Source organism: Ciconia boyciana, chromosome 2, assembly GCF_034638445.1.
Source record: "Ciconia boyciana chromosome 2, ASM3463844v1, whole genome shotgun sequence".
NCBI lineage: Eukaryota > Metazoa > Chordata > Aves > Ciconiiformes > Ciconiidae > Ciconia > Ciconia boyciana.
Genome location: NC_132935.1, coordinates 92,018,980 through 92,039,889, shown reverse-complemented (window position 1 = coordinate 92,039,889; position 20,910 = coordinate 92,018,980). Strand labels below are relative to the sequence as shown.

General features: G+C 40.9%; 1 protein-coding gene across 1 annotated transcript in view; it reads right to left on the bottom strand.

Moving 5' to 3' along the window:
* Positions 1 to 20,910, bottom strand: part of PHLPP1 (PH domain and leucine rich repeat protein phosphatase 1) — a 145,948-nt gene that overhangs the window by 47,915 nt on the left and 77,123 nt on the right. Inside the window, exons 2-4 of the mRNA XM_072853161.1 lie at positions 18,299 to 18,495; positions 16,139 to 16,264; positions 868 to 1,034 (exon numbers count right to left, since the gene is read on the bottom strand). Coding sequence (XP_072709262.1) covers positions 868 to 1,034; positions 16,139 to 16,264; positions 18,299 to 18,495 — 490 coding nt within the window. The remainder of the gene's footprint in view (positions 1 to 867; positions 1,035 to 16,138; positions 16,265 to 18,298; positions 18,496 to 20,910) is intronic.

The following is a 20,910-nucleotide window of genomic DNA, read 5'->3' as shown; positions in this document are numbered from 1 at the left end:
CTGGGTTCATTCATCTTCCATTATGCCAAACTTTTTGTTTTTCCAGAACGAAATTGGAATTATATAAAAATACAACAGCCCACATAATTCATCTTGTATTTTTCAGTTGTTTTTCAAAGAGGAAGGGATTTAGAAATGTGGTTTAAAACATTTTGTTGAACAGGACCATCCAGAAATATAATCCTGAGGTACTCTGCAATTCAGTTACCACTGAAATTAAAATCACAGTTTTATATTCAGTACGGAAACATTAATCTTTCTGAATACAGAAAGCCTGCTGATTCCACAGTTCTGGAACACATACATTAAATCATTCAGATCACCAATCGTGCTGCTGTCTACCCATTTGTTACATTCTCAGATGAGCTGCAGTGGAAAGAACGACTGGAAGGTCACAGTTACTAGGAAAGAGGAATTAGGGTTGAGCAGAGGAGACAGAGGACAGGAATCAGGCTGAATTTATTAAATCAGGGCTTTCTTTGCTTTGGGGTAACAAAAAACTTCTAAGTCACACGCAGTACTGTTCCTACCTAGGATGCATCCCTCTGATGGACAGCTCACCAACTCATATTCTCTCACATGAGTCAAAGACTGAAGAACTACAGTCTGGCCTCAGTAGGTAGATAAAAACAATGCATTCTGAAAACTGGATTTTTGATTGAAAATAGCCTTCTATTTACAAGAAAAACCATTAAGTTTCTTATGAAAGCTAGTCTGTTTCTAACACACAGAGTTAACCAATTTCTGAAGCATTACAGCCAGGCCAATCCTCCACAGCAGGAGGTAATTTTTTAGGAAAGTTCCTGCAGACCAGTGGTCACTTGGCTCCAAGGGCAGAGGAAGACCAGTAGAACCGTATCACTTTACCTTTGTAATTCACTAAGCGCTCTATTTGTGGATGGGCTAGGGTTTAGCCTCAGGAAGTTCTGCTTTAAATTGAGATGAGTGAGGTCTTGGCTATAAAACAGGTTGGCAGGCAGGTGCTCCAGGCTGCAGCATGAAAGGTCCACTGAGCTTATGCGCTGTGATGCAACCTGGAAGTCAAGAGGTATACCAATATGTTAATACTGTAATGAAACACGAACATTTCCTTCACCCCTACTAGCACAAGATAAACTGTTTTTAAGCACAGCAGAAGTTGGTGTCGGCGTATATAGCTGATCTAACACAGTTTACATCATTTCTGCAAGTTATGCCATGATCTCTTGCTTTGCCTCAGTGCTAAAACTAGGTCCACAGATGGCTAGCAGGGGGAAATCTGCAAAGGTTTGTCTTGTCAAACTAATAAGTGAAATGGATTCATTTTCATCAATGAAGTTACGCGACTAGAAGAAAGATAAGTTATATAAACTTTATTTTAGTCATTTAGTTAGCAAGTAACAGCAGCAAAATCATAGCACAGAAGTCTTCTATATTGCTGCATGTCTGGTCTGTATACCCAAGTGAGTGGAGGTAAGAGGATAACATTCATCACCCTATCTTGGTTTCAAGGGTCATAAGCAGGTATTAAATGACAGAAGAAAGAGTTATCCCATTTATATCTTACTGGAGAAAAAAATACGACAGCAGCAGCAGCAACAGCAAAGCACTGAGCACTCATCTCTTCTCAATGAATTAGAAAACTGTCCAAGAGTGCAAAAAATGTGACAAACCCAAAACTGAGATTTGGGGGTTTAACACTGTTTTCTAGAAAGGGGAAGGTAAAACAAACACAGTCTATAGAGGCTAAAGAAATCATACCACCTAGCACTACATATAGCTAGCATTATTCCGCAGAGGACTATAGGCAACAAATTCAAATAACAGCAACTCTGCCCCTTACCAAATCTCTAGGATACAGCTGGGTGAACTACATCCTGCTGCTTCACTTATTTACTAGTCTTTATTTAAGAAAATCCCAAAACCAACACTGCAATGTAGAATTCTTGTATTTTCTGTCCAATACTATTAAAAACATCCTTTCATAAAGTAGCCGTGGAGCTAGCTACTTGACAAAGCACCACCACACAGTAGTACAAGGTGGTGAGGATGGTGGGCGAGAAGGAGGGGTCAGATGCCCAAAGGATGAGAGGAGGTGTTGGAGCAGGCATGGCTTAGATCAAAGGAGGAGAAGCAAACAACTTCACCACCATTTTAGACTTCTGGGACTGCACAAACAGTGCTCAAATGGTTACATGTTCTGTCAGCTGCTCACTGCAAGAGAAGCTATCATTTCATTTTGCCGTTGGCACTTTTACCGGCCTCACATGCTAGGATTCTGGAAGTACAAACACCATGTCTGAGGGACAAAAAGGGAAAAAAACCCAACAGCTCATTACCAATGCCCAGTGACAGTCTGTAAGAGCTTCTGAGCTCTGATGAAGGAGACACCACTCAACCTTCTGGGCAGAGACACAGCCCTTGCCATAAAGTATCCTGAACCTAAAGACATCATGTTTTGCTGGCATAAGTGAAGTAGCTTGCCACTGAAAGGAAGGCCAAGGAGTTTTTTCTTCCTTTTTTCCCTCTCCAGTGCAAGCTACACAGGCCTCAGGATACGTGCTATTATATCTATTATAAACACACAGCCATAAGCTTTGAGAGGAACAGACGGCGCAGTGTTTTTCTCCAACACGACCGTTAATGATCCAGTCCTCCCACATCCATTAAAATGCTCAAATTTTTGTTACTCAATTAGTTCAGTCCTTTTGTTACTGTAGCTACTATTGTTCTTCCCCTTGTAGTATTAGACAAAAATTATTCATAGGCTATTCTAAGCAGTCATTTCTGAAAGCCAGGTATTCAGTCTATTTACGGTGCCAGAACCTGCCCGGTATAGTACAGTTCTCATCACACTGAAAACACAAGAGATGAAAAAGTGCTGACACCCGTTAAATTAAAAAGGAGAATGTGTAATTTCAGGTGTAATGCTTACATACTCTGTTGCTTCAGCTACTTGTTTGGAACATGATATGGACAGTAAAAAGCAACCCAGCAGTGCTTAGCAAGGCATGTTATGCTAAAAATATTTAAAGTACCAGAACTGGTAACTCTGAGTGTGAACCGTGATAAAGTAACCAAACAAATCCAAACTCTACTCTTGTCTCAAAAAAGGATGCAAATCCTTTCTTAAAATCATCAAGCCCTGTGAAAAAATCTAGTTAAAAATAATTTTGTTTTTACAAGTTGTATATTCTGGTTATTTTTTTGTTTGCTTGTTTGTTTTTAAAGGAATCACTTTGTTATATGAAGAATTTCATGCAATTGACATATTCTCTATCACAGCGATAACTGTAAAAGTTAAAAGCACATTTTAAAAGGTGTTAGTTCTGGAATCAACTATAATTTTATTGAAGTCTTTTTTTGTTAGCAAAACAGTACTCTAAGAATTAACTTCTGAATTGTTACAAGGAATACTCATATAAACAAACACAGTTATTCTCACAGGCAGGGATAAAGACTTTTCTCTTTTCATTGCTCAATACTGTTCTGTAACAAATTCCTAGAGAATAGAGGAACAAGATGAAAAACAAAGAAGAGTGACAAAGGAGAACAACATCTTAACAATACTTTCTTTGGTTCATCCGAAACTTTCATCGGTTGTTTTGAAGTTGAGCATTGAAATTCTGAAATGGTATTGTTCCCAAATCGAACAATAAAGGGGTATTTCAATCTTGCAGTTGTCTTCAGTGGACTTAAATGCAGTAAGACTGTGCGCGTGTGTGTTTGCTATTATTTATTAAGAGCAAAGGATTTTTCTTAAAGATGATACAGGTTTTAATAAAGCATTGGGTTTCCTTGACTCACTGTGGGGAATCACTGCAGAGATATGCTGATAAAGGGTAAGAAAACACTGACAGAAACATGCATCCTTAACACTTGTTTTCACATGAAACCCCTGTTGCATTTCCAGTACTAATAACACGGGGGAAACGACGGGTAACGACCTCCTTGGAAGATGGTGTGTGATACCCCCTCAGTTATGGCAGCTACAGCGTAAGCTGTAGAGTCAAAGCCTGCCTTTGCCAGAGAAGCAAGACACCCAACACTTGGACGGCTCTGTAGCTCAAACACTTAGCAAGATCATGTACTTTTTGAAGTACTCTTCAGTTGGGATTTTTAATTACCACAAATACAAAGAAACAAGATGAAACACGTGGCTTTCTGCATTGCCTCAATATGATTTTTACATACTTTATGGCCAATCATTGTATTGCAATGTCTCCCATTGTAATACTAGAGGAGTAGCAACAGGGTAAGGCCAAACGCAACTTTGCACATCAAACTGCAACATCCAATGGAAGACTTTCTTCCTCCAGTTCCTGTTGCAACCTCAGTTACATAGTCCTGGCCTACAGTGTTTTAAGTTCAGTTTGGGATTTTTTTTCGGTCTCCATGCAAGTATAGCATACCGAAGTGCAGTTTTGAAGAAGTGGTATACAACTATAGCACATATAGTACCAAGAGCCCTGGCTCTACCCACTGCAAACACTAAAAAGTTGCCATTGTGCTTTTAATTTTCCCCTGGCAGCAATAAAATGCAGCTTTATTCTGTGAATACCACCACAAATAATACTTCTGGAGAGCGCTCTCCCTCCCTTGGGCAGTACACCTTCTGCTACTCCCCACCTAAGACCTGCACATGTGGCGAAGAACTAGGAGTCTCCCAAATACGAAAACTCATTTTTAAACATGTTACTTGTGCCAGAATAATACTTACTAGCATAAACAATGATTCACAAAAGCCAGCAGTACCTTAAAGAAAAAAGGTTTCGTCAAGGTGTTCCGATTTTTTTTTTTTTTAAATTTTAACAGTATTTCAAGACTGGTGAAAGTATGGTACGAGTTCACTGTAAATCTTTAGCAGCTGGCAATAAAAATACAGAAAAATACTTGTATCAACCAATATTCTTGCCTCTTCTTGCTACACAGGCCTAAAAACCTACTTTGCTTTGTCCATCAGTATAATGCCACCTCTGTCACCGAGCTATGCAACAAGACTGATTACTGTCTTTGTTTTAAAGCCTTGGCTATACTACAAAAATGATCTGTTGCTGACAATGGATGTCAGCAATGGACACAGCTGAACCCAGCTGTATGGACAAACACGAGCCTTGTTTACACGAGGACATCTTTTGGTGTGACCTGTGGTGTGAATTTAAACCAACGTAATTATGTCTTTTTCCTGTTTACCGTGATCCCATTCCCTATAGCTCTATTCAGATAAGAAATTACTATTTAGGACTTCAACAGAAGACAATTAAAATAACTAAACAGCCCACACGGTAAAGGCAGCCAAATTCCCAGTCTGTTTGAACTGAGCTGATGAAGTTAAATTACACCTGCTGTAGACATGCTAATGCAAAGGCAGTGTAATTTTTCTCCTTTAGGATTTGTTTTTAAACAGTTTGATAATCATCACACCCCACCAATGCATGCATAAGGCTTAACTAAACAGTGGTACATACGCTTGAAATATCTAAACTAACTGCTTAGCACAAACAGGTTCTCCTCAAAACTAACCTTGCTTCAAATCCTAATCCTCCTTTCTATTCGAGCATCAAAGCCCGACTCGGCAGAGAGACCTCCCTCCGCTGAGCCGAACTCCACAGCCAGGAAACACATCAGTGCCCTCAGCTGCAGTCAAGAGCTGAGGAAATGTTCAGACTGGTAAACAAGCTAATGCCAAAAACGTTAATGAAAGAGGGGTGAAAATAAGAAAAAAAAGGTTTTCTTTTGCTTTAAAGATGTATATTTTCATTTTCAAATGACAGCTTTCAACATGGGTACAATCCAAATGGTGAAAAGGTAATGGCTTCTCTGGCCTCTCCTTTTTGTTTTCTTTCAAACATTAAATTAGATGCATTCTAACTCAAGCTAAGGGCCTTGCAAAGAAAAGATAAAACTCAGCAGAAGCTTGAAAACGTGTCAGTCAGATTCACAAACCTAACAGGCAATGCCATAGGTAAGAGCCATAATTGCCTACTAAGACGAAGGGCAGGAGCGCACGCCGGTGTGGCAGCGTTCACAGGGCACGTGCTTCTCACCCCATCTCTCCTCTGCAGCCAACGCAGCCAAAAGCCTTCGGTACAAACACCTCATGCCAGCAAGACTCGGGGGCACGAAGATTATTTAACTTGCCCCCGCTCTCCTCTCCTTAGCTCTGAAGAGAGACAGCATGCAGAAATAGCTCACTTCTACTTTTGGCCCTTGTGCAAAGCTGTAACAACTTAACTGAAAACAGTACTAGCAAATGCACGTGGGGAGGGGGAAACATGGAGGTAATGAAGCAGAAGCTGCGCTCCTTTACCCTTCATGATAGCAGTCCAGAAGAAATTGCATCGACGTGAAAGTCAGTGTCCCAGGTTTAGCATCAAGATCTTGAAAGAGAGAATTTGTCAAAAAAAGTGACATTTGTCACCTGTCATTTGGAAATGTTTGGTACTATCTGAAGTCGTTACCAGAATATGAGTATTTTTGTTCCTCCAGGAGGAAAAGTGCTCTTCTTTTAGAGATCAGGTACTGGTATCAATATTACACAGGGAGCAACAGCAACACTGTTACCTTGGTGGTAGTCACGCTGGGATGTTCACACCAGTAAGATGCCTGCAAGGACAAGGCTTAAGACGCAACCTGGAGTTAAGGGACCGTAATTAGCTGTAGCATTAAGCTACTTATAATTCAGACATGTGAATCTCCATGTGGTGGAGCAAGGAATATTAACATCCTTAAAACAGCTTGACTGAAAACAATTCATCTGTAAATACTGCAAAACAGGTGATAGTCTCACAAAAATTGAGAAATACCCCTTTTTCTTCTTACAGTTTGTGTTAGACTTAGCTTTTTACCAAGACAAACTGCTGTACTGCCAGCAAGCAGACTTTGCAATGAGCAGCCCTCCAGCAAAGACTTTCTTCCAGCATTTACTACAGATTTCAGACTCTTGCTGGTGACACTTCCAATAGCTGTTCCCTTGTCTGAGTCTCCCCAGTCCCACATGGAGAGGGTTGTGGGGTTTTGGTTGTTTGTTTAAAATAAGAGGTTATGCTAGGTCCTCAGTTTCTGACCTAGGTTCTCCTAACACAGCTGCATCATATGGATTAATTCTACAGTGAGATGAACTTTCTTCATACCATTATTTCATAGTAACTCAGAAAGGCCTTCTGACCCAAGTGTTTTACAATACAATCATGAATATAGCTTTACGGGCCTGGGGCCTAAAACTGGTCTCCAGCACTTGTTCTCTTTTCTCCCTGGAGATCTTCCTCCTTCTCCCACTGACTACAGAAGAAGCCTAAGGAGACCAAACGTCCCTAAAATTAGTTTTTGCTCATAATTCCTCTCCTTTCTTCCTCCTTGCTAGACTTTGCTTGGAAAGGCTGTCAGTGTTACAGCCATTCAGTTTCAAGACCGACTCAAGTTATCACCTTATACATACTGAAGTACTGTGCAATATGTCAGTCCCTGCAACCCCCTCCAGTCCCATGGGATCTGTTCACCACAGACACTTAGTTCCCCTGAGCTTCATTAAGAGAAAAGTTACATTCCTCCGCTCGCTCCCACCCCTTTACCCCCAGAGATTACCGAAAACACTTTGGGATCCTCCCAGATTGAACACACCTTAAAAGGTAACATCTCCGACACCTCACTCAGCTTCTAGCTATAAGCCACAGCGATGCCTTCCTGTAGTTATGCGAGAGTTGTACAAATTCAGCTTCAATAATATCAGAATGTGATTTAGAGGCTTCAAAAGACGTTACTTGAAAGCTATTCCAGATGTGTGGGCGATACTTAGTTTTCCTTTTTCACTCTTGGCTGCAATACTTCAATAACTACTGTATTATTAACTGAAGGCAGCAAGTCCAAAACAAGGACCACAGACTCTCTAAATTTCAGCAAGAAAAAAGAAAAAATTAAAGTAGTGAAGCTATAGTTTGGCTAGAACAGAAATTAAGAGAAAAGCTTGAAGTCATCAATTACACCACTTTGGAAACAGCTGAACTATTTTGACATGGAAAACTAAGCAGCTGAGCCAAAATGCCAAGCTTCCCTCCCAAACCATTAAGAGAGAGACTACAATGAAACACACTCAGAAGTTCATTTCCAAAACATCAACTAACCTCTAACAACAAAGGGCGCAAAATAATAGGTTTTGTGGGGAAAGAGGAAGAGGAACACCTTCAAGTGTTACCATCAAAAGAGAAACAAAACTGGCTTCAAGTTTGCTTTGCCCAATCTCCTGCTTTCAGACTTGAGATGACAAGAAGCTACCGACAGCAAGAATGACCAGATATGACTGCAGAGCAAAGGTCCCAAATATTGAAGATTTCACGCACACACAAAAAAGGAAGTCGCGTTCCACATAGAAGCCAGAGGTTTGTTTATGTTTGAATACTTGTAATCACCGCTAAAAGGAAGCTGTGGGTTTATTTTTAGGGATCTATTTTTAGAGGAAGCATTATCTCAATATTGTCATTTCATAGTATTAGAGGAAAAAATGGTTTCCTTGTACTAAACTTAGAGTCATCACGTTTCCTGTAAGTAAGGATTAGCTCAAAAAAACCCCACTGAAAAATGAGAAAATCTTTCAGGGTTCTTTTTTCTTCACTAGACATTGAATCAACAGTTGCAAACGGGCTAATGATGCTTCTTTGTCTCACAAATTTGAAGAAAGACCTATAGCTGTTATCCTCAAAGAAAACAAGCTTTTTGCAGAGCCTTGGATTTGGTTAAAGGCTATTTTCAAAAGATGCCACTGATGTTGGCACTATACTAAACTCATTGTTAGGTCATACTAGTATAGAGACTCATTTTCAAGCCTCCAAGCGCTACTGGCATCAGGAACAAACCAACTACTGCACGGTCACCCTCTCAGTGACCAGCACATCCCTGACCTCCAACCTGTCCCCAACACACACACAAACACGGTAGCCCAGAATCACATTGGTACATTCAAGCACATGGAATAACACTACAAAGTTATAAGAAAATGTCAGAAACTCCTAACTGCAACACAAATAGTTTGTTGCACACAACAATTCTCTGTAGAATTATCAAAGGTAATAACCAATAGCCAAAGGTAAAAGCAAAAATACGCATCTAGAAATTCAGACCTCACAGAAACTAAGTTGAAGTTCTCTATAGTCTTCCTCCAGAAGAGGGATATCCATTGCTTAGGAGACTAAACAGACACCTGGAGAGGAGATACTGCATCCAGTGACTCTAAAGTATAAATTGGCAGCACTATAACAAGTAACATCCCAAATAACTTAGAATAAACTACTTTATCCTTGTATATGATTATTCCCTACACTTGCCATTGGCACTGCTCTGTGGTCAAGGCTTTGGAAAAAGGTATTCTGGGCTGGTTCTGACCAGTAAGCATTAGAAAAGCCTGTCCTTAGTGCCTCCAGAGAAAACTGAGGTTTGGTAATAAAAATCCCTGCAACAATGAACTCTGTAAAGACATTACAGCTCACTGTAGTATCTATAAACACAAATGAAACAGGTCAATCAGCTAGTGGGCAAGCCAAGGCACATACAATGTAGGGCTAATTTAACCATGAGACTAGTGCCTTCAAGCCTTCTTTACAGGCTGAAGGCTGTATTTTATATTGAAAAGCTCTGCAAAGTCTGTTTTCCACACTGAAGTTGGAATCTGCACTTTAGTCTTTCTCCTGGTTGACCATGCCTGATATGAGAAAGTCAGACGTTAGCATCTGACAGTATCTGAAATAAAGATGAAGTGCACAAGTGGATATGGCTTATTACCTGTCACTTTAATTAATGAGCAGAATCTTCTGTGCTGAAGGAAAAGGCAGTCCTGCAGTTGATTATCTTTCATTAGCTCAAAGGTGGATGAAGCAAGCTGAAAAGCAGGCAATTCTCTGATCAGTAATGCTCAACTGTTGCTCACTGCATTTCCTCAGCACTGTTCCTGTAAAACACTTGCACAAGCTGATCATCTTGGTCTCCTATTTTGGAAATATATTTTCAGAACTGCAATCAAGTTCAGGAATTCACTTTTAAATTCCGTAGAATTTATTTATATAAATATGGACTGTAACACCAAGCTTGTGCGCAGTCAGAACTCAGACCCTTTTTTCCTCAGCAGAAATAAAAATTGTATTACTAGAGCCATAGATCAGCTTCGTCCTCTTCACACAGTCAGCCTCACACTCCACAACATAGTCTCTGAAAATAATCATCAAACTTGTACTGGAAAAAATAGCTAGAAGACTGAGGCAGCTGGTCAGAAGTAGGTAACTTCAGAGAAAAAAAAGAGCTAACAAGTTAATTTTGCACTGCTGCTCCAGATAGGTCTCTACACAAGCTGAGGAAAGATGGAGACTACTGCTGTAGAGGCTCCTGCATTACTTACTTGTATAGTATAAACTAAATCAAATAAATGCAAATTAATCTATGAAGATTAATGCAAATAAATCTATGAAGAGAGCATTCTGCGCTGACGTGAAAGGAGTAAGACCAATATAGCAGCACGCCCTTCTCCCTTGAATTCGCTATTCTTGCTATTTTTAGCACTTTTTAAACACTGTTGTATTGGGTTTGCATGGCAAGGTGTTGGTAGCGGGGGGGCTACAGGGGTGGCTTCTGTGAGAAGCTGCTAGAAGCTTCCCCTATGTCTGATAGAGCCAATGCCAGCCAGCTCCAAGATGGACCCGCCACCGGCCAAGGCCGAGCCCATCAGCAATGGCGGCAGTGCCTCTGGGATAACATGTTTAAGAAGGGGGCGAAAAAAAAAAGGTGCAACTGCAGCTGGAGAGAGAAGCAAGAACATGTGAGAGGAACAACTCTGCAGACACCAAGGTCAGTGAAGAAGGAGGGGAAGGAGGTGCTCCAGGTGCTGGAGCAGAGACTCCCCTGCAGCCCGTGGTGGAGACCACGGTGAGGCAGGCTGTCCCCCTGCAGCCCATGGAGGTCCACGGTGGAGCAGATATCCACCTGCAGCCCATGGAGGATCCCACACTGGAGCAGGTGGATGCCCAAAGGAGGCTGTGACCCCATGGGAAGCCCACGCTGGAGCAGGCTCCTGGCAGGACCTGTGGACCCATGGAGAGAGGAGCCCACGCTGGAGCAGGTTTGCTGGCAGGACTTGTGACCCCGTGGGGGACCCACACTGGAGCAGCCTGTTCCTGAAGAACTGCACCCCGTGGAAGGGACCCACGCTGGAGAAGTTGGTGAAGAACTGCAGCCCGTGGGAAGGACCCACATTGGAGAAGTTGGTGGAGGACTGTCTCCCGTGGGAGGGACCCCACGCTGGAGCAGGGGAAGAGTGTGAGGAGTCCTCCCCCTGAGGAGGAAGGAGCGGCAGAAACAACGCGTGATGAACTGACCACAACCCCCATTCCCCATCCCCCTGTGCTGCTGGTGGGGAGGAGGTAGAGAATTCGGGAGTGAAGTTGAGCCCAGGAAGAAGGGAGGGGAGGGGGGAAGGAGTTTTAAGATTTGGTTTTATTTTCTCATTATCTTACTCTGATTTGATTGGTAATAAATTAAACTAATTTCCCCAAGTCAAGCCTGTTTTGACTGTGATGGCAATTGCCGAGTGATCTCTCCCTGTCCCTATCTCGACTCACGAGCCTTTTGTTATATTTCCTCCCCCCGGCCAGCTGAGGAGGGGAGTGATAGAGCAGCTTTGGTGGGCACCCAGCATCTAGCCAGGGTCAACCCACCACAAATGTACACTGACATGATAATATAGTCTCCTTTTCCACAGCAGGCTAGGGTTGCCTGGAACACCACACACATTTCCACTGCAGTCTTGAAGACAAAAGTGACTGAAACAGGGAAGGGAAAATACAAAGGCACGCAGGAGAAAACTCTTAAGTTTGATAGTTTTTAAATCAAGGATCTCTTTTTGGATATTCTTCATATTTTAAACAGGAGGGTTCTTTTGTGTATAGGTGCAAATCCACCCTGGCACCTAAGCCGCACACAACAGCTTATTCCCCACTAAACACGCTGCCATTACAGCCACAGCTGTGCAACTCAGGCTGGGAAGAAGTCAATGGTGCCCACACACACACACAGCTGTGTGCCTGTACTTCTCCACCTATCTACACGTGTAGTGTGGCCATGCGCAGGCAGCTTACGTGAGGCAGTCACGCCTTATTTATAGCCCTTGCCTCTCATCGCCTCTCTTCCTCTACCTGCCCAGTTGAACCGAGCACTAAAGCAGGAAACAATTGTCGCATGAAGCTGTCAACACACTTCCTGCTCTTCTAAAGCCGAGGGGAGAAGTTCTGCGGGGTCAGATAACCCGTCTCAGCATGCCCAGCGATGCACGCTATTTCCCAGAAGATAAAACTCTGTACTACGTCCCTGCTTAAGCTCTGCAATACTGAATTTCTGAGACAGACGTTGACATCCCATTGTAATTGTATGCCTTGGAACAAGGAGGACTGATAACCCTTTTTACTCCAGCCAAACCATCCATGTCATGAGTTGTGTAGTAGACAACACAGCAATTTCATGTTGAAAAACATTAAACTAAGTTTAGCTGTTAGAAGTGCCTAACAGCAGGAGCTCGCCACAACACCCCAAATATAAGCCTTGCAACAGCAAGTTCCACCACTCAGTAACACCTTATACATAAAACCTCTCTCTCTTCTGCTACATTTGGAAGTGGCAAATGAGGAAAGCTCTCATCATGTCCTCTTCACTGTTAACTGCACATTCTTTGCCCGTCCTTCTGCATTTGACATTTAAGTAGTAAACAGTGGCAGTTCAGAATCGCTCTGCAAATAATTGTGCAGGTTCCAGAACCATCGTGCCAACTTTATGCAGACAAAATTCTTTACAGCCATGAAGATGTCCTTTTCTTCCCCCTCCGCTCCCCCTCCCAGTTGCATAAGCTTATTTTTCAACATTTGGCAACAGAACGAACATATTAGATCACAAAGGACCAAATTTGTTGTTGTTGTTTTCCTTTTGAGCTTCATTAATTAGGACTCCAGTATTTGGAAAGTAAAAGGAAAGGAATGCACTATGGTATAGAACTATCAATATTAACGAACAAGACACATTTCCAGCTTTTAAAAATATTCTGTTTGAGGCTAAATCAGCATATCTAAAAGTGACCTATTTGGAGTAAGTATGTCACCAAGTTTGATATTTAGGTCAGTATTTGTGCAATAATTCCAGGCCGTCCTGAAAACAGCAGTTCTGTTCACCTCAGGACACAACATACAGGAAAACCAATCCTAACACCTATTGACAAACCCCCTCCAAAAATTTACTGGGGCAGAGCACGAGAGCTGTCTTGGCTAAGATAGATTTCACTGTTAGAATGAGTCAGATTATACAGGAGCAATGCTCATTTTTAATTAAATTGAGCCCAAGTCTCTGTAAACATGAATTCAAAACTTCTCCAGCATACATATATTTATTGCAGGAGTGATGCGTTAGGATTTGTCTCTTTCTGGAACACCATTAAAAAGTCAACATTGCCAATATTCTGTGGGCAGAAAGACTGCAGAGCAAGCATTCTTTGCAAAGTCTCCTTTCAAGATTAAGCTTGTTATTTAAAAGTTAAAATAACATCATCTTCTAGCTCTTTTGAAGTATACAGAAGACAGACATAAAAATTTTTTTCATAGTTTAAAACTGAATTGAGCAATTTTAATGAAATATTTTACCAGGGATCTCCTTCCGCATTAAAATTTATAATTAAAGCTTTCATTACACTTGTAAGTATCAGAAGCCTCAGTTTTCAGCAGCACGCATCAGGAGCATGAAGGACTGCAGAAAAACAACCACTGAACATAAGTTAACACGAATATCAGTTTCAAAACAAATGCCATTAAATAACATCCATATTTAAAGCAGACTTAAATATTATTCATAGTAATTCACAAAAGTGCAAGTACTATATACACCACCAGGATTAAAGAAGAATCTGTAAGCATCATATGACCTAGCCCATAACAAGCAACTAGAAGCTCACAGTTAGAGAGCCGTAACATCTCCCTTCCCAAATTTGCTTGCCTTTAGACGTACAATGCTTTACATGGTATTTTCTTCGTTAGCAAGAATATTTCAACTTCTTTGAACCTGGGTAGCTTCCAAACACCTGAGGCAGAGTACCTCATACATGTTGGGGTTTTTTCCTGCATGAGAATGCTAGCTTGCCTGAACTACAGAGATGAAACTTTCTCATTTATTTGTTCATTTAAATCAGGGACAATGCATGTTACAGTTAAGCACTGGGACACAAACAGCATCAGATGGAGGAAATTTGAGTTACTTTTGCAGCATTACTAGTTTCTCTATTTCTGTTCTTCAGAAACAGGGTTACTGTACAGTACTTCCCACACAACTGCCTTGCATACAATCATGCTTGTCTCTGTTTTTCAGTCTAAGGATAGAAAACCCAAACATCAAAAAAGCAACTTTAAGTGGCAAAGTACTGTTTCAAAACCTGTGAATCCAGAACGTCCAGTCTCAGTTTTTGGAGGTGGGGGCTGCGGAGTTGGGGAAAACGAAGCATCATTTTTTCCCCTCAAAGCATGTTTTACCAACAAAAAGAATAGCATAGCGAGTTTCTTCACTTCTGACAGTCCGAAAAGACACTTGAAACTATGTGTTTTCTTTCTATTCTTACATAAGAAAAATGGGAGGATATCATGAGTGCATGGGGATATGTTCTCATGCTGGCTATCGTCCCAATGCTGTTAGTCATTTGGGTGAACCAGAGAGAAAGAGAGAAGCACAGCATGGCACAGAACAAGCTTATGCTGCCAGTAATTCAGAGGGACTTTCTGGCCATTTATCTCTACTTCTGAAGTTCATTGTTTTCCACTGTTTTTCTCACTCATTAGATTTGCCTTTCATTTATCTGATGTCAAAGCCTCTGGAGATGAAAGGGCACTACTCTCCCAGAGAGAACCACAAAGTGGCAAGAACTCAAAAACCTGACAGACCATGCCTCACCATCTCATAAAACATGCCTTGGGGATTTTTACCTTGAGGCTTAACAGACTTGAGCAGGGATGCCAGAACAGTGTCTTTAAAAAGGATTTTAAAACTTACTAGAAAAATACTAAAGGACATTTTAAATGATGCATGTGTTGGGAGGTGCAATAGTTACTGCTCAAAGAAAGTCTGACATAATAATCAAATCTCTTAAAAAAGCCCACAAGCCAGGTTGTACCCCTGGCAATAGCATGGATAATACATTATTGGAATCTAAAAAGACAGATCTGGTGTGCCATAAATATCCCTAAGTAGTGCTTCATAAAACCAAGTTGCTTTAACATAGCAAAGAGCATGAACAGACAGCTCTATGAAGTATAAAACTAACGGACAGTTTAGGCCCAACTAGAAAACCAAAGAGAGTGTGCTGCCAGCACAGCAAAAGAACTTGTGTGTTAAAAATAAAAAAATCAGTGGTTCAAGACACATAAATTACTTTAGAGAGGATTTATCAAAGAAGTGGCAGGGATTAAGAGATAAAACAGGAAATTGCAAAAACCACCTTTCAACAACACAAAGTGGAACAGAAGAGTGGAACAAAATAATGCAGGACCTAAATTCCCATAATAAATTATGCTCTAAGCACAGTATAAAATTTAGGTTACGAAGGCTTTAGTTAGTATTTTTTTTTTCCTGACATAAAATTATTGCTTATTAAAAAAAACCAACCAAAAATCAAATAGTTATAAAACTAAAGAGCAACATTTCCAAGCAAGAAAAAAATTCCTTAATTCTAGCAATTTAATCTTTAGGCTCTGTGTAGGGAATGAATTAAAAAAAATCCAACACTATTTTAGGTTTTATTAACACTGAAATAAAGCTTTTAAAACTGAAATTTTGACAGTTATATTTGTCATCCTTTTTGTTCTAATGATCTCACTCCATCCGTCCAGCTGGATCACGATGAGAAAAGGGAGAAAGTCCAGCACAGCACTTTGCTTATGCAACCATGGTAGAAAGAAGTCTCAGTGTAAATGCAGAAAAATTCTCCCTATTGCCTGTTACCAAGAGCTCCCAAATTGAGGGGATTTTTGCGCACCACTAACAGCGGCAGCAGTTCATGATAATGAACCCAGAAGAATGACTATATCACTGTACGGAGAACACAGAACTGGGGGAAACACTACAAACATCCCATTCTGGCAGGAATTAGCACTCTTCTCACCTTTGATGCTTGTCGAAGCCATCGCAAATATTCAGTGAAGTTATCAAAACAAATGTAGTAGGTCTGGCTTTGAGGTCCAGAGGAGCTAAATGCTAAACAGTGCTGGTGCTTTTTCACTTCTTCCACCTACAGTAGAGACACAAAACTGTTAGTGAACAAGAGTCAAAAGCCTCTTTGCAGAACTCCCCAGGGCCAAGTTAAAATGTGCCCAAGAGGAGCTCTTCAAGTAGAGTTGTACTAACCCTCTCAAGCACTCAAGCTGGATCTTGGCTGTCAAATATTCATGAAATCTACACAAACGAGGAATGAGAACAGAAGGATGAAGGAACCAAAGGAGAGAAACACCAAGAACGTCAACATTTTAAGAGAGACTGAGCACCATAAAAGGTTTCCCAGTGAAACACATTTAAGGCTGTCTTTATACAGCCTAAAGAAGTACAATTTATACTCCTGGTTATTAAAAACAGGCTTAACAAAATGCTTCTCTTACAGCCCAATTAAATTCTTTGACATTTCTCAACTTGCTAAAAAACACTCAGAATACATCATTCTGCTACCATACACGAGAAGTCCCACACAACTTATGGTCTCAATGTCTCAGCACCACATTCTGGAAAGCCTTTGCAAACCAGGAAGTGCAGAGTATTTATGGGGCTGAGGAAGAATATTTTTTGAGCGATAATTTAAAAAACACTTAGTTCTGTGCCAAGCATCTCCTCCCAAGCTTTGTCAGCAGAAGCCCTTAGTACATTTTTCTCAGCTTCGTTCTCATTTTCTTTTAAAATTTGTTGTCAACTTTCTGCTTAACAGTCTGCGTGTTTTACATTACACGAGGCATTTCTGTGCAAAAACAACTTAGAAATTCCATGTTACGCAATTAAAAAAAAAAGGGATACAATCTCTTCTCTTTTTACATTAAAAAAAAAAATATCTTTTTCATTTCAAAGAGAAGGCTGATGGGGACCTGAATCCTGTCCTCTCCAGTGTGCTACAGCCAGAAATACAATTCACTGTCAGAGTTCACTCACTGCTGCTAAAAGAGGAAAACGTCTCTACTTCAGTACCTCCAGGGAAGAACTGAAGAATCACGTGAAGAATCATGAAAGGAGACAGGAAAAACAGCTTCTAGAAGAAGGGACTACTTTCCACATTGCTAGTATAGAATATTAATGAACCAACTTTAGTCTGCATATATAACATCGTGAAGCTTGTTTCTCTCCAACAACTCTTAAGAATCAAACTTATCAGTATGCAAAGTAAAAGAGAGCATTACTTCAGGTATAAATTCATCCTCAAGCTAATGATTGTCTTCCCATTACCTTGGCTAATCAAGTCAATAATAGCGTTCTGAAGCACTATTTACGCTGAAATAGTAATGCTGTGATCGTACTGTCTTCACTAAAGTTTCACAGAATCACAGCATGGTTGAGGTGGGAAGGGACCTCTGGATGTCACCTGGTCTAACTCCCCTACTCAAGCAGGGCCACCTACAGCTGTTTGACCAGGACTGTGTCCAAATGGCTTTTGACTATCTCCAGAGAGGGAGACTCCACAACCTCTCTGGGCAACCAGTGCCAGTGCTCAGTCACCCTCACAGTGAAAAAAAAATGTCCTTGTCTTCAGACTGGACCTCCAGCGTTTCAGCTGTAATCAATCAGAAGAAAGTCCAGTTTCAGCTTTTCACAAGTAAAAATGTTTGTTGCTGTTAGCTTGCATTAGACCACTACTCATACAATGCTGCAGACTCAAAAAAACTCCAATATTGAAAATAAGCCCATGCCTTTATTGGTTAATTTTCAGATTTTAGAGTAACCCAGCATGGATAAAAACTGGATGAAGAGGCATGGTACAGATCATACACAATACAGGTGCATGTAGCCTTCGGCTGTGTACTATTGAGCATATGAAACATTTAACACTGCACACATGAAAAGGAAACTGAATGTGTTTCCCTTGCTTTTCTTTAGCATCTTAATCCAAATGTTGCAAATTGTTAAATCTGACTCTGACCATAATCAAAAGTCATTTATATACTTTGATAACACCATTTACAGAAATAAGTTTTGAGGGGCTAAGAATCATCATAACTGAATGCAATCTTATCTGTGGTAAAGAGATAGGGGTTAAGTAAGCAAATACGTAAAATAAAATGTATCTTACTTTTCCACCAATTAAAGGGAGGACATGCATCTTTCCAGTCTGGCTTTCTTTTACTGATGAGACAATTAGGCATGTTCCACAAAGGATAGCTTGGCGTCTTGTCCATCTGTTGACTGGCAAATGTATTTTCCCTTTTCGAACATTGTACATTCCTGAGAGCTGAATCCGTTCGGAGCTGCCAATGCTGTGGGGCTTTCCTGAAATAGAAACAAAAGCATCCACTTAATCACGGAAAATCTTTGCCTCTTTCACTCAAGTCATCCTGAGACTTTATCAGCAAGTTTTCAAGCTACAGACCACAGCGCGACAAACGAAACACAGCTTCAAAACCACGCAAGCAGGTAATTTAGTATCAGCTTCAGTACAGGCTTCTTTCATAGGTAGAAGTATATGACAGGTTGGTATCATGGAGAGCAGACCATGGTCTTGCAGTACATGAAATAATCTGCAATAGTCACAGAAAAGTACCAATTAATGGCACCGGTCTTCTCTATGGGACCCGGAAATCAAATGTTCATCCTCAACAGTAATTAATTGGTTATAGTTGAGTTCACATTGACTGTTTGGTAACTGCAAAAGGGGGTGATGTACTGCATGCTGACCCGCACCTTTGTACTTCCATGTCTCTTCTGGGCATCCTCAAGGTCATGGTTTGAAAAGCTTCAATAGCTTCCCCAAAGAATACAGTTCCTACTCTCTCCAGCCCACCCTGTTCAGTCCAAACCCCACAGAACAGGTAGTACACTCAGCCACAGTGTAAACAGATGCAACCTAGATTAAAACCCTCAAAGACCCTGCTTCAGTCCGAGTAGAACTTTGGAAAGAGGGAAGTTCTTTTGTCTGTGTTGCAATCAATTTGCTATTCATAATACTTCAGATTATTAGCAAGACTACCAATTAGACCAAATCTGTTAAGTGACTTTAAATGGCTCAGATTCTACTGATCTAATCTATTAATAAAGATTCTACTCTTTAGAAACCATCATTAACAATGGCAATACAAAGACAAGCATCTCTTGTCTCTCCTCTTACAGGACCACATTTTTTAGGAGATAAACGGAAAGCAGCACACTTTGCTCATTCTAATCCGAAGTATTTATCCACATCAAGTTACCCTATCAAATCTTAAAAATCCCAGCCCAGATCTGAGTCATCCAAATATACTAAGTCTTCTGCAAACAGAGACAAGAGATAATCATGTTCAAGTTAAACCAGTTGAAATTTCTGGAAGAATACCAGTGTTGGTGAAACTCTGGAAGAGAGCTCCTGGAGAAGTGAACCAAAGGCGACATTAATTCCAAGTAGCTTCCCCATCATGATAAAAGATAAATCACTCATTTTCCTACACTAATTTTACCAGAATTCTTAAAAATCAAGGAACTAATAACTAGTTATAACTCCAGAAAAGCAGACAGTTGATCCTGTCTAACCCCGATATTTCAGACCAGTGCCAATTAAACTGTGGCAGTGACAAGTGCTGCACACTATTACTCCAACTTGCTATTACTCCTGGTTGTATGACAGCTCATTTGTCACACTGAGTCTGCTCATGCCTTCAAATTATCTATGGGAAGATAGAAGACACCTACCACATGGCCTACCCACTGCTGTTCCCTCACGCCCGCCCACCCTGCACCAATTCTTGCCCTTATCTTTAAAAGCAGCCTTCTTGAACCTTCCTGCCGATTTAATGAGCCAAGACTTGGCATAGTTACCCTCCAGCCTTGCTCTGCTCTAATAAACACTAGCATTTAGGCTACTGATGTCTGCCAGTTTGGATCTGCAGGAATATCACTGTTGCTTGAAGCTAAAAGGCTGAAACTTTAATGCCCACAGGGTATTGGCATTTAATACAAAAATAGGTGCCCCAAGAAAACAGTAATTTCACTGCCAAGCAAATTCAAATCCAACAACAGAAGCTGTGTATAAACACTTTGCGCAACAGAATAGAGGGGAAGAGGGGACATCCTTTCTATGCAAAGCTACAGAAAGACTGATAGGGACTACAAGTGAGTAAAATAGAGCAACTCAGCCTTAATTAAACACAAAAGCTGAATCAAACTTTACATTTGGAATATGAAAAATGTGGTTGCTAAAGTAACTGATAATTTACCTAGCTTGTGCAGAACAATGGACTCCATGCTGCCAAGCATTGATTAAAGAATTAACCACACAAAGAAACAATAAAATCTCTGTAATGGAGTAAAAAGTGCCTGGTAAGTATTAACAGTATGGTTGCATATGGAATAGTTGTCAGGGGTGTGGGCAGTTTCACCTCAAAAATGACATTTTTACGGTCATCTTCTGGGGCCTGTTTCTGGCTGTATGCTCTCTAACTTCACTGGAAAAGCACAACCCACTGCTGACTGAACCTCTTAGGACTGGGGGGGAGATCCCTCAATCCCTTGGGAAGCCAAGCTCATTTAGCATTTTAATGTTGGCAAATGCAACTTTACCCATCCAGGAACAAAGGGCATAATTCACACATAATAGCAGCAGACTTGTGTCCTGGAAAACACCAAATCTCAGAAGTTCTTTGGGATTATGGTGGACAACAAAGAGGACGAGCTCCCGCTACAGTACTGGCAGCCAAGAGGCTTGGCAGGAAACAA